At 46.2% G+C, this 13,890-nt stretch overlaps 2 protein-coding genes across 2 annotated transcripts; both read left to right on the top strand.

Moving 5' to 3' along the window:
- The first annotated feature begins 2,036 nt into the window (after positions 1 to 2,036).
- Positions 2,037 to 2,981, top strand: LOC102451608 (olfactory receptor 11A1-like). Its single transcript, XM_006132676.2, has one exon. It carries the CDS (start codon positions 2,037 to 2,039, stop codon positions 2,979 to 2,981), a length of 945 nt encoding a protein of 314 aa, XP_006132738.2.
- Positions 2,982 to 11,574: 8,593 nt separating this feature from the next.
- On the top strand, positions 11,575 to 12,519 carry LOC102451374 (olfactory receptor 5J3-like). The gene has a single exon (XM_006132675.2). The coding sequence runs from the start codon at positions 11,575 to 11,577 to the stop codon at positions 12,517 to 12,519; it is 945 nt and encodes a 314-aa protein (XP_006132737.1).
- The last annotated feature ends 1,371 nt before the right edge of the window (positions 12,520 to 13,890 follow it).

Here is a 13,890-nt window from a genome sequence, read left to right on the forward strand (position 1 = left end):
ATATCCTTCCTTAGTCTCCTATTGTCCAAGCTGAAAAGCCTCAGTGTTATTCATCTGTCCTGACACGAACTATTCCATATCACGAATAATTTTTTAAAATATTTTTCTGAAACTTTTCCAATCTCAAAATATCTTTTTTGGAGATGGGGTAACCCTGTCTGTACACAGCAATAAAGATGTGAGTTTAACGTGGATTTATACAGAGGCAATATGATATTTTCTGTATTATTATTTATCCCTTTGTTAATGATTCCCAACATTCGGTTTCCTTTTTTGACAGCCGCGGCACATGGAGGGGCTGTTTTCAGACAACTCTTCCCAATGACTCCAAGATCTCTCTCTTGAGTTGTTGTAGCTAACTTAGTCCCCATCATATTGTATGTATAGTTGGGATTATTTTTTCCAATGTGTATTACTTTGCATTTATCTACATTAAACATCATTTGATATTTTATTGCCCACTCACCCAGGTTTTTTTAGATCTTTTTGTGGCTCGTTATGGTCTGCCTGGTACTTAACAATCTTGAGCAATTTGGTATCACCTGCAAGTTTTGCCACCTCACTGTTAACCCTTTCTCCAGATCAGTTGTGAATAAATTAAGTAGGCTTGGTCCCTGTACAGACTCCTAAGACACCCCACTAGTTACTTCTCTGTATTCTGAAAACTGACCATTTATTCCTACCCTTTGTTTCCTGTCTTTTAACCATTTTCAATCTACAAAAGGACCTTCTCTCTTATCCTACGACAACTTACTATCCTTAAGAGCCTTTGGTGAGCTTCTCAAAGGCTTTCTGGAAATCTAAATGTACTATATCCACTAGATTCCCTTGTCCACATGTTTGTTGACCCTCTCAAAGAACTCCATGGGTGTGTCTAAACAACATGGCTCCATCGATGGAGCCATGTAGATTAGGCTGATTGGCAGAGAGAAATGAAGCCACGATTTAAATAATCGCGACTTCATTTAAATTTAAATGGCTGCCGTGCTGATCAGCTGTTTGTCGGCTCAGCACGCTAGTCTGGACACTCCGCACCGACCTGAAAGCCCTTTATTGACCTCCCCCTTATGCCTTGTAGGATGATTGTGTCTTCGGTCCACCCTCTCTGGGGCACCTGGTGCTGGCCTTTGGTCTGACCCAGTACGGCCATTCTTATGTTCTTATGGGGAGGTCGATAAACGGTTTTCATGTCGACAAGGGAGCATCCAGACTGCCCCGATCTGCCGACAAACAGTTGATCGGCAGAGCAGGGCAGCCATTTAAATTTAAATAAAGCCATGATTATTTAAATCACAGCTTCATTTCCCTTTGCCGAACAAACAAATCTACATGGCTCCGTCGACAGAACCATGTAGTCTAGACGTACCCTAAGGGTATCTCTACACTACAAAGTTAATTCGAAATAGAACTGTAGTGTAGACATACCCTAATAGAGTAATGCAGCAGGAGTTCCTCTTACATTTGAGTCTCACTTATGGTGTTTTTAAAATGTTTTCTCGCTACTTGCAAGGACTGCACTTTTGACACTATACCCTTCAATTTCCGAATAAATTAGACGGATGTCCACCATTTAAAGAGAGTTAAGAGTAAAATGCAGAGATGAACAATTCTGATGATCAAGATCGAACTATTGCATGGGGACATATTCAATTCTGCAAAATTTTCTTTAGCAAACTAAATAGTTGTATAGCATTTACATCGAAGTGGAAAGAGTTAGTACCACCAAATTTGTTATGCAGCTTCCTCTGTCTGTGTCTCTTTATTGTCGTAGCTGGGTCCCTGTTACTGTAGGTGCCATCTGTCGAGATGCCATGGGTTTGCAGAGAGATGGGTGTGTTGATTTAACCTCCAGTCCGTTTGATTATGGACTCTGTCCAAGGGATCCAGAGAGAGTGTTTCCCCTGCCCTATGCTCCACAACCCACTGAGCTGTTGTGCCGGTAACCAGAGGAGAGAAACAATGAAAACAATGTTATGTTTCTTGGGTGAATGATCATTTATATTTGAGAAGTCATGATTTTCCCATAGACAAACTCCATGGGGAACCCAGAACATGGAAACACAACGTCCATCACAGAGTTCATCCTCCTGGGATTCCAGACTCTTCCGGAACTGCAATTTTTTCTCTTCCTGCTCTTCCTAGTGATCTACATTGTGACCATGGCTGGGAACCTCCTCATCATTTCACTGGTGGTGGCTGATCGGCGCCTACACACCCCCATGTACTTATTCCTGGGCAACTTGTCCTGCCTGGAGACCTGCTACAGCTCCACCATTCTGCCCAAGATGCTGGCCGGACTCCTGACAGGGGACCGGACCATTTCCTTCAGTGGGTGCCTCACACAGTTGTATTTCTTCGGTTTTCTGGTCGGCACAGAATGCTTTCTCTTATCGGTGATGTCTTATGACCGGTATCTGGCAATATGCCACCCACTGCATTACACGGCCCTCATGAGGGGCAGGGCCTGGCTGCGGCTGGCAGGTGGCTCATGGCTAGGGGGATTCCTAGGTAATGGCATAACAACGTTGTCGGTATCCCAGTTAACTTTCTGTGGCCCCAACGCTATTGACCATTTCCTCTGCGATTTTGTCCCTCTGATACGTCTCTCCTGTGATGACCCTCAGCTGATGGAAACATTGATTTTCCTGCTGACCTTGATTTTCTCAGTGGCCCCGTTCCTGCTCACCTTGACGTCCTACATCTGCATCATCGCCACCATCCTGAGGATCCCTTCAAGCAGGGGGCGGCAAAAGGCCTTTTCCACCTGCTCCTCCCACCTCATTGTGGTGACCATTTACTACGGAACACTGCTCATTGTCTACATGTTCCCAACCACTGACTTTTTCAGAGACTTCAAGAAAGTTCTCTCTGTTGCCTACACAGTCCTGACTCCTTTGGTCAATCCCTTCATCTACAGCCTGAGAAACAAAGAGGTGAAGGATGCCCTGAGGAAAGTTTGGAAGAAATTCATGTTTGCATAATGCCAAGTGGTCCTTTGCACTAGACACAACATGGGCTGGCATAGGGCCTAAACCAAAGTGAACTGAAGTCTCAGGGCCATTAGATTAATTTGGTTCCATGTCATGCTCTGACAGAGCCACAGACATGGGAGACCTCTGAACCTCTGTTACCTTTTTTTTTTTTTTTTAGATCCAATAGCGTTTTCCACCATGGGTAGCAGTGGACTGCCGAGAGAATGCCCCTTCCTATCGAGGGATATACAATAAATCAGAAAACATGTTTCTCATTTCACACAGGACACAAGGCTCATGGTGCATGGCCAACAAGTCTGCAGGGTATCAGTAGCAGTTCTGGGATAGGACGTTCTATTTGCGGGGAACGTGCAGGAAAGTGAAGATGGTGGGGAGAGAAGTTGGAGTTTATAACCTCCATCTTGGGCTCAGAAATGCCACGAGCATGGGTCGTTCAGAGACTCCAGTGGCTGACAGACCCGCCGTGGAGGCAAATCAATCGTTACATCTCTGCTCCTGGAAGCTTGAGGATTCTCTAGCTACATCGATATTGGTACGCTGAGTGGGCACTAGAAGTCGTTCTGCAAGAAGGATTTCCATAAGAAAGGGTGCGTCTACGTGGCACGCTTATTTTGGAATAAGCTATACCGGAAGATATACTCCAAAATAGCTTATTTTGAAATAGAGCAGCCACTATAGGGAAGCCTCAAAATCATTTGGTGGCAGGCTCCCCTAATGTGGATGCGCTACCCCGACTTACAGCCCCCGGAAGTTCTGGGGAGGAATTCCTTAGAATGGCCCCGGGGAGGAGCTATTTCAAAATAGTAGCAGTGAAGCATCCACACAACAATGGTCCTATAACCGAAACCCCGCCAACAATTAAAGCGCCCTTGCTAAGTGCAGTTAATAGAGTGGGCTCTAAGTGCCCAATACTCAGTTTTTGGTGTCATTTGGGGGTTGAATGTAATGGCCCATCCAGTTCTTGTCTATGTTCAGTCCATGACACTCGATGGCAGAGATCAGACGTATGCGCCATCCAGTGCCACCCATGCCCCTCAGCCATGGACATTGAATGTAATGGCCCATCCACTCCATGTCTATGTTAAAGCTATAGCACTTCATGGTATATTACACATATATGCGCCAGCCATGCCCCTCTGCCATGGATATTGGCCATACTGGAGAGTCTCTCTGAGAAAGGATCAATGGACCCAAATCAGACATTCGAAATGGCAACACCCAGACACCTGTTGGGAACATTTCATCTTGCCTGGGCGCTCACTGGTGGATCTCAAAGTGGCTCTTCTCCTACAAAGTAATATCAAGAACCAACCAGAGAGAGAGTCGGTGGAACTGGACTTCCCATGCAACTCTGACACTATCTCTCATGGCTCCACAAAGACACGAAGGGGATGGGTGGTCATAGTCAACACCCAAATCACATCAACAGCTGGGTAGGGGGCACTCACAGCCCACTCCTTTAGCCTCATTTAGCACGGGCACTTTAGTTGACAGGGTTTTTTTTTTCATTCCCTCGCTGTCTCTTCCCCCCTTTTTCTGCTTTATAATTCAACCTCTGTGTGTCTTGCTCATGATATTATCTCTATATATTTTTGGGTTAGTCTCTGAGGGTTATTTCGAATTCACTTTAATAGTGTCTACACAGGCAACCCGCTATTTCGAAATACATTCGAAATAGTGGAGCCTTATTTCGAATTTGGTAAACCTTATTCTACGAGGAGTAATGCCAAATTCAAAATAGCTATTTTCAATTAAGTGCTGTGTAAACACTTAATTCAGAATAGGGGGCCTCCAGCCCTTCCCAGGGAGCCCTGGTGGGCACAACCAGGAAAACTTACTCTCCTCTCCCCCAGCCCCGGAGACATTAAAGGGGTAGACCCTGGCCACAGGGCCTGTGCCAGCTCCAAGCCTGCCAGCCCAGAGCCAGCAGTGGCCACTGGGCCCCCTGACATAGTGGTCCTAAAACATGAGCCAACAAGACACTGGCAGCCAGCCCTCCACCACTCCCCAGGAGCAGTCTGCCAGTTGCCAGGAGCCTGCCAGGGGCTGGAGAAGGCGGGCGCCTTCCTGGTCCAGGGTGGAGATCATGGACCTTATTCAGGTTTGGGGGGGATGCCCCCAACGTCCATGATCTCCACACTAAATGGAGGAATGTGGCCGTCTATGGCAGGATAGCTGCTAACCTGGCCACCAAAGGCCACATGTGAACCCAGGAGCAGGTTTGCATGAAAGTCAGGTTGGTCTGCTGAGACCCCCCAACCCTGAGTCCTGAGCTTCCCCTCCCTCTTCTTCCCCTTGCTTCTCCCTTCCAGCTCCCTCCTCCCAGGTTTCCCCCTCCCCTCTCCCTTCCCCCTCTCCCTTCCACCTCTCTCTTCCCCTCTCCCACCTCCTTTTCTCAGTCTCCTCAGAGGTTCTCCCCCCCCCCCAGTTCTGTTCAATAAATCCAGTTTCTATTTTTGAACACACATGTCTTTAATTTGACATCAGGAAGGGGGGCTAGGGAGGGCTAAGTGGAAGGACATGAGGGAGGAATGGGGCATGAGCCACTGGTGGGGAGCACTGGGGAAGCTCTGTGGGCTCCTCGGGGTGGACGCTCTCCCTCAGGGCCTCCTGGATCCTGACAGCCCCCTTATGGATCCCCCCCGATGGCACCCTGCAGCAAGTGTAGCCGGACTGATGGTGACAACTCCACGAGATGCACCGGCATGCATAGGGTCCCTTTATGCTCAGTTAGCCTCAGGCAGCAGGGTATGTCTACACTGCCACCCTAGTTCGAACTAGGGTGGCTAATGTAGGCATTCGAAGTTATAAATGAAGCCCGGGATTTAAATATCCCGGGCTTCGTTTGCATCTTGACGGGCGCCGCCATTTTTAAATCCCCATTAGTGCAGACTCCGTGACCGCGGCTACACATGGCACGGAGTAGGTAGTTCGAATTAGGCTCTCTAATTCGAACTACCTACTCCGTTCCGCGGGTAGCCGCGGGCATGGAGTCCGCACTAACGGGGATTTAAAAATGGCGGCGCCCGGCAAGATGCAAACAAAGCCCGGGATATTTAAATCCCGGGCTTCATTTGCAACTTCGAATGCCTACATTAGCCACCCTAGTTCGAACTAGGGTGGCAGTGTAGACATACCCTAAGTCCTAACCTGATGCCCTGCCGGCGCTGGTTCCTGCCAGTCTTAACTTCGGTTCAGGGTCTACTCAGTATGGACGTGCTATTTTGAAACTGCAAAATGCTATTTTGAAGTAGTTTTTGTGTCTAGATTAGCTTAATTCGAATTAACTATTTTGAATTAAGTTAATTAGAAATAGCGCTGTAGTGTAGACATACCCTAAGGTTACGTGTACACTTGCACCCTATTTCGAAATAGGGATGCAAATGTAGGTGACCAAAATTGCTAATGAACCCGGGATATATATCCTGTGCACCATTTTGAAATCGCATTATTTTGAAATAAAATGCCCTGTGTAGTAGCATTATTTTGAGAAAAATCTCTTCTCTCAAAATAACTTTTATTCCTCATACAATGAGGTTTACCAGTTATTTCGAGAAAAGGACTTTCTCTCAAAATAACGCTGCTACACAGGGTGTTTTATTTTGACATAACGTGATTTCAAAATCGTGCCTGGACGCGATTATGCTAATGAAGCGCGGGATATTTAAATCCCAGCTTCAACAGCAATTAAGGTCACCTACATTTACATCCCCATTTCAAAACAGGTTGCAAGTGTAGATGTACCCTAAGGTGCTACAGGAGCATAGTTGAGACTATATAAATTGGGGTATGACATCCTCTCTTAGCATCCCTTCCCACACAAGACAAACTCAGGAAAGATCCAATGAACAAAGATTGAAATTTTCTTTACATTCAGTTTGCTGTGTGTTTGTTAAATGGAAAAGATTCAGCAGCGACCCTCCTCTACCCATGTGTGACCCCCTGTACCACAGACCACAGAATCTCTCTTACCCATTCCTGTATCAGACCCCCAGGGTCATTGGAGGGGGACTTGTGTGTGCTTGCTAGAGAGGGCAACAGGAAGTTTGTTTGGAAAAAGTAGTAGAGCTGGTCCTTGACCACCAAGTATCCTGAGCAGGAATATTTCTGGGGCCTCCCTCCCCATAATGCCAAACTAAGCCAATTCCATTGAGCTGGTCGGATCCCTAAGCAACTACTCAAGCTGTACGTGCTTCCCCCCAACTTTCACTGTGGTGACACTTTCAAAGTTGTCTAAGAGAGCTGGAAGAGATCCTGGTGTCCAAACCACTTGGGCAGCCCTGTAAATCTCATCCATAAAATGTATTCCTAGAATGAGCAAGCTATTTCTTCACCATCCCCGTAGCATTCACCCAGCCAAGAAAGATTTCTTGTAGGATGAAATGCTTTATCTCTTGCCCTGACTTTCCCCTGGAGACTAGAAGTTTGACATTGTCTGTGTTGTCTAAGAATGAATCCGACACTAACGTTTCCTTGCTTATTAAGTTCTCCACGCACACGTGACTCTGGAGACTGCCCCTTCCCGTGGAAGGAGATATAATGATCCAGAAAAGACTCTCCCTATTTGGCAGTGTCGGAGGGCATCTAACCAGACATGGGGACAGAGACACAGTGGCTGTGTTGCCTTATGATGTTCCATGTCCTGGGAACACTGAAGGAGGTGAGTGTGGTGAGGGAGAAAAGCTGGACTGATTAACCCAGATCCTGGTCTCTGAATCCTTCATGAGGAGAAGACAGATCCACCAGACAGATCTTATGGCAGATCCACCAGAGAGGTAAAATTACCTCCTCTCCCTTGGTTTTTGAAGCAACGTAATGTTGTCAAGCAATTAATACCAGGGGTATTTGAGGGGAATTTGGCAGGGATCTCTCTCAAACTCCAAGCCCACAGCAACTGCCGGAATTCGGGGGGAAAAAGAAAAAAACATTTCCAGGCACTTCTAGCCTAGCTCCGAAACTGTCCCCCTATCACCGCGGGACCTGATGACTTCACAGCCCTGAAAGTCGGTTTCATCCCACTCGCGCGGAGATATTTTCCCTCCTTCCCAGATGGTGCCCTGACACACAGTGGATTTTTAGAGGTATTTTGGTGCCTGCCCACAGACCCATGCCTCATGAGGATTGACAGCCGTGACTGCCCACACTGCCCCTCGCCATGCACAGGTGTTATACACCTGCATAATCCAGCCTGGACATCAGATAGGGAGTTGGTGACAAAGGAGGGAAATGAATCGACATCTCCAAAGTCCGAGGTAAGTTTCTAACGGCTGGAGAAGCCTTCACAGAGTCATAGAATCATGGGGTTGGAAGAGACCTCAGGAGATCATCACTTTCAGCCCCCTCGCTTCCCCTCGCAGTGTCCCAGGTGCGTTTCTCGCCGGCAGTGACCTTGCTGGGGCCAGGAGAATGAGGTGGGGACAGTACGCAATCTCTGGGGACTGGACTCGATGACCTCTCAAGGTCCCTTCCCGTCCCAGTATTCTATGATTCTATGATCGCTCTAAATACTTGTAATGGTGACTCATCATGGGCAGATGTGACCGTTGTAATCTAAGAGAGAGAGACAGAACTCATGTTTTAACTGAATATGAAGATAAAAAACAGAACAGCTAGACTGGGTCAGACCAAAGGTCCATCCAGCCCAGTGTCCTGTCTGCCCACAGTGGCCAGTGCCAGGTGTCCAAGAGGGAGGGAACACACCAGGTAACCATCCAGTGATCCCTCTCCTGTCACCTTTTCCAAGCCTCTGACAAGCAGAGGCCAGGGACCCTCCCTGCCCATCGTGGCTAATAGCTGTTGATGGTCCCAACCTCCATGAAGTTATTTGAGTTTGTTTTGGTTCCACTGCTTCAGAGGGGAGATGGGCTATTCTGCAACAGGAAAAACTTTAAAAAACCAACAAATAGTCTAGTAGCACCTTAAAGACTAACCAAACATGTAAATGGCATCATGAGCTATTCTGGGTGCAACCCACTTCTTCAGAGGACTCGAGTATTAGAAGTCCAGCTCCAAGAATAAATAAGGGCGGGAGGGGAGAGGAAAAAAGACAATGAATAGATTGTTCAAGTAGTTACAAGAGGCTGATAAGAACAATTGGCACCTCCATTGGTTGGTTGGTTGGTTGGTTAAGTCATTAGGATGTGTAAGATAGTGTGTGAGCCAGCCGATGTCCGTGTTCATACCATTTGCATAAGAATTAAATTTGTACATGAAGTTAAATTCCAACCCTTCCCTGTGTATTTTGCTTGTGCAATTGGCTGAAAGAACATGGTGACTTGGAGACCCATTAATGAGTGCCTGGGCAGGTTAAAGTGTTCTCCAACAGGTTTCTGTGTGTTGTCTTTTTGGACATCTGATTGTGTCCATTAGTTCTTTCCTGTAGAGACTGTCCAGTTTGACCCATATCCATGGCAGAGGGGCATTGCTGGCATTTGATGGCCTAGATCCCATTAGTGGATGTGCAGTTCAATGAGCCCCTGATGTAGTAGCTGATGTTGTTCATCATCCCGTGCTGAAATCGCTGGTGGAGATGTATGGACAGAGTTGGAACCGGGGCTGGTTGCAGGGCTGGGTTCCTGGATGATTATTATGGAGGTGTGTTGCATGGGTACTGGAAAGAATTGTTTTGAGGTTTGGGGGGTTGTCTGTAGGCGAGGACTGGCCTTTCCCCCCAGGCCTGTGAGAGTGAGGGGTCATGTTCCAGGACAGGTTGTAGATTGTGGATAATGCCTTGGAGGGGTTGAGTTGTGGTCTGTCGGTGATGACAAGTGAGATTCTGTTGTTTTCATCGGCTGGCTCGCATACTACCTACCACATCCTAATGACTTAACCAACTAACCAACCAATGGAGGTGATAATTCTTCTTATCAGCCTCTTGTAACTACTTGAACCATCTACTCGCTGTCTCTTTTTTCCTCCCCTTCTTTTTGGTCTCTTTTTTCCTTCCCCCCTTCCCTTATTTATTCTTGAATGTGGATTTCTAATACTCCAGTCATCTGAAGAAGTGGATTGCACCAATGAAAGCTCAGGATCCCATCTCTATGTCTTGTTAGTCTCTAAACTGCTTCTAGACTGTTTCTTGGTTTTTTGGGTTCCACTGATAGCTGTGGCCTTCACAAAACCCTCTGGCAAGGAGTTGCCCAGGTTGACTGTGCGTTGTATGAAGAAATGCTTCCTTTTCTTGCTTTTAAACCCATTTCCTATTAATTTCATTTGATGACCCCTAGTTCTTGTGTTATGGGAAGGTTCCTTACCCACTATCTCCACCCCAGTCATGATTTTATAGGCTTCAATCATATCCCCCTATAGTCAGCTCTTTTCCAATCTAAAAAGCCATCTCAATCTTTACCCCTTTCTCCAGATGATTTATAAATAGGTTAAATAGGATGGGTTCCAGGACAGACCCCTCTGGGACACCACTAGTTGCTTCTCTCCACTCTGAAAACTGACCATTTATTCCTACCCTTTGTTTCTTGTCTTTTAACCAGTTACCAATCCATGAAAGGACCTTTCCTCTTACCCCATGGAAGCTTCCTTTGCCGAAGAGCCTTTGGTGAGGGACCTTCTCAAAGGTTTTCTGAAAATCTACATACACTATATTCACTGGATCCCCCTTGTCCACATGTTTGTTGACCCCCTCAGAGAAGTCATGGGGCACTTCTTCACAGCAGGAGAAAACTCAAATTCAGCTACGCAACTTCAGCTACATAAATTGCGTAGCTGAGTACACACAGCAGGGAGTTGAAGGAAAAACTCTCTTCCTTGGACTTCCCTTACTCCTAGGGTGTATCTAAACTACAGAGTTTTCTCGACAAAAGTGGACATTTGTCGTCAAAACTATACCTGCGTCTACACTACTGCCGCATTCTGTCAACAGAAAGTTGACAGAACGTGGCAGTTTTATCGACAGCAGTAAACCTCATTCTACAAGGAATAACTCTTTTTTTTCGATAGTACTCTGTTGAAAAAAGGTGCTATTGCATGCAAACTGTGCTTTTCAAAAGAGAGCATCTAGACTCTTTTGAGAAAACGGCTTGCTTTGTCGACAGGACTGGCTGTAGTCTAGATGCTCTTTTTTGACAGAGGCTTTGTTGACAGTATCTGTTGACAAAGCCTCTGTCGGAAAAGGTGTGAAGACTAGACATACCCCTAGTGAAATGAGGCTTATAGGGATTGGAGTAAGAAGTCCTCCAGTTCACCATTATTATGAAATAAAGTGATACGGTTTGTCCAAAGAACGCCTTCTAATCGGTAAGAGCTAGAACCAATAAATTTGTTGTGCAGTTTCCTCTGTTTGTGTTTCTTTACTGTTTTATCTGAATCCCTATTTCTATAGGTGCCATCTGTCAAGGTGCCATGCACGTTTCCAGAGAGATGGGTGTGTTGCTTTAATGTTCAGTCCACTCTGCTACAGAATCTGTTCCAGGGATCCAGAGACAACATTTCCTCTTCCCTGCACACCACCGCCTGCTCAGAGGTCGTGCTGGTAGCCAGAAGAGGAGACGATGAAAAAAAGTTAACGTTTCTTTGTTGAATGGTCATTTACATCTGAGAGTTCATTGTTTTCCCAAAGACCTACCCCATGGCAAACCGAGCACATGGAAACAAAACATCCATCACAGAGTTCATCCTACTAGGATTCCAGACTCTTCCAGAACTGCAATTTTTTCTCTTCCTGCTCTTTCTAGTGACCTACATTGTAACTGTGGCTGGGAACCTCCTCATTTTGGCACTAGTGGTGGCGGATCACAACCTCCACACCCCCATGTACTTCTTCCTGGGCAACTTGTCCTGCCTGGAGACCTGCTACAGCTCCATCATCCTGCCCAAGATGCTGGCCGGGCTCCTGACCGGGGTCCAATCAATTTCCTTCAGTGGGTGCCTCACCCAATATTATTTCTTTGGTTCACTGGTCGGCACTGAATGCTTTCTCTTATCGGTGATGTCTTATGACCGGTATCTCGCGATATGCCACCCACTGCGTTACACAGCCCTCATGAGGGGCAGGGACTGGCTGCGGCTGGCAGGTGGCTCGTGGATAGGGGGCTTCCTAGGTAATGGCATAGCAACATTTTCTTTATCCCTGTTAACTTTCTGTGGCCCCAATACTATTGACCATTTCCTCTGTGATCTTGACCCTCTGATACGTCTTTCCTGCAATGACTCTCAAATGATGGAAACTCTGGTTTTCATATTCATCTTGATTTTCTCACTGGTCCCGTTCCTGCTCACTGTGACGTCCTACATCTGCATCATCGCCACCATCCTGAGGATCCCTTCCACCAGGGGCCGGCAAAAGGCCTTCTCTACCTGCTCCTCCCACCTCATCGTGGTGACCATTTACTATGGAACGCTGCTCATTGTCTACATGTTCCCAACCACTGACCTCCTGGGAGACTTCCAGAAAGTTGTCTCTATCATCTACACGGTCCTGACTCCTCTTGTCAATCCCCTCATCTACAGCCTGAGAAACAAAGAGGTCAAGGATGCCCTGAGGAAAGTTAGGAAGAAATTCATGTTTGGATGATGCCAAGTGGTCCTTTGCATAAGGTTAAAATAAAAGAGATAATACGTGAGCTGGAATTGGGCCTGAACCAAAGTGTCCAGAAGTCCAAGTGCCTGCGTCCATTAGATTAGTTTGGTTCCATGTCATTCTCTTCCAGAGTCACAGTCATGGTAGATTTCTAAACCTCTGTTATCCTTGTTTTTTGGAATCAATAGAGTTTTCAACAGTGGGTAGCTGTGGACTACCCGAAGATTTCCCTTTCCTATCCAAGGGAATACAATGAATCAGAAAACATATTTTTTGTTTCAAATGGACATAAGGCTCATGGTCCATGGATTGCAAGGCGCAGAATCTTGTGGTAGTTCTGGGATGTGATGGACCATTTGTGGGGAATATGCAGGAAAGTGAATGTGGGAGGAGGGAAGAAGGAGTTGGTAACCTCCATTCTGGGCCCTGAAATATCGTGTGCGGAGATGGTTCAGGGACTTCAGTTGCCAACAGACTCGCCGTGGAGGCAAATCAATCATTATGTCTCTGCTCCTTAAAGCTTGAGGATTTCCTAGCAACTTCGATATTGGTAAACTAAGTGGGCTCTAGGGGTCATTGTAGTCGGATGTCCATAAGAAAGGGTTCATCTACACAGCATGCTTATCTCGGAATAAGATATTCTGGAAGATATACTCCAAAATGGCTTATTTTGAAATAACGTACCCACCCTATAGGGAAGCATCAAAATTAGTCTGAGTCAGTCTTCCCTAATATAGATGTACTATTTTGATTTAGAGCCCCAGGAAGCACTGGGGAAAAATAACTTAGAATGATCCTGATGGGGAGCGATTTTGAAATAGCAACAATGGATCATCCACACTGCAGCTATTTCGAAATAGCTATTTTGGAAGAGGAGTTCTTCCTTGTGGAATGAGGTTTACAGAAGTCGGAAGAAGCCACCCATTATTTCAATCATTATTCCAAAATTGTGCTGTTGTGTAGATGCACCCGAAGTCTCAGCACTGATCACAAGAGTGAATATGGTGCAAAAGTTGTGTGGAGAACCGCCATCCCCAACACTCGTGAGTCCTCATTTAAGTATCTATTTGCATTCCTGGCATTGAGAAGGACACCCACAATCCAAGTAACCTGGTACTTGGATTAAAATAGAAAGAGGGTAATCTATGCTGATGTCTCAAGTCAAAAGGGGTTGAGTGGGGTGCAGCAGCCAGAATGAATAATCCATAGCTGGACACTGGGTATGTAACTACACTGCAATGGGAGGTGGTAATAGGGATCTACATAAGGTGAGAAAAACTTAAAAAAACCAAGAGTCCTATAGCAGAAAGGAGCTCTGACAATTAAAGCACCCATGCTAAATGAGGCTAATACAGTCAGCTGTAA

This window comes from Pelodiscus sinensis, chromosome 30, assembly GCF_049634645.1.
Source record: "Pelodiscus sinensis isolate JC-2024 chromosome 30, ASM4963464v1, whole genome shotgun sequence".
NCBI classification, from domain to species: Eukaryota; Metazoa; Chordata; order Testudines; family Trionychidae; genus Pelodiscus; species Pelodiscus sinensis.

Bases quoted from the DNA above. Each gene is read 5' to 3' on its own strand.
- LOC102451608 (XM_006132676.2), top strand. From the start codon at position 2,037: ATGGGGAACCCAGAACATGGAAACACAACGTCCATCACAGAGTTCATC.
- LOC102451374 (XM_006132675.2), top strand. From the start codon at position 11,575: ATGGCAAACCGAGCACATGGAAACAAAACATCCATCACAGAGTTCATC.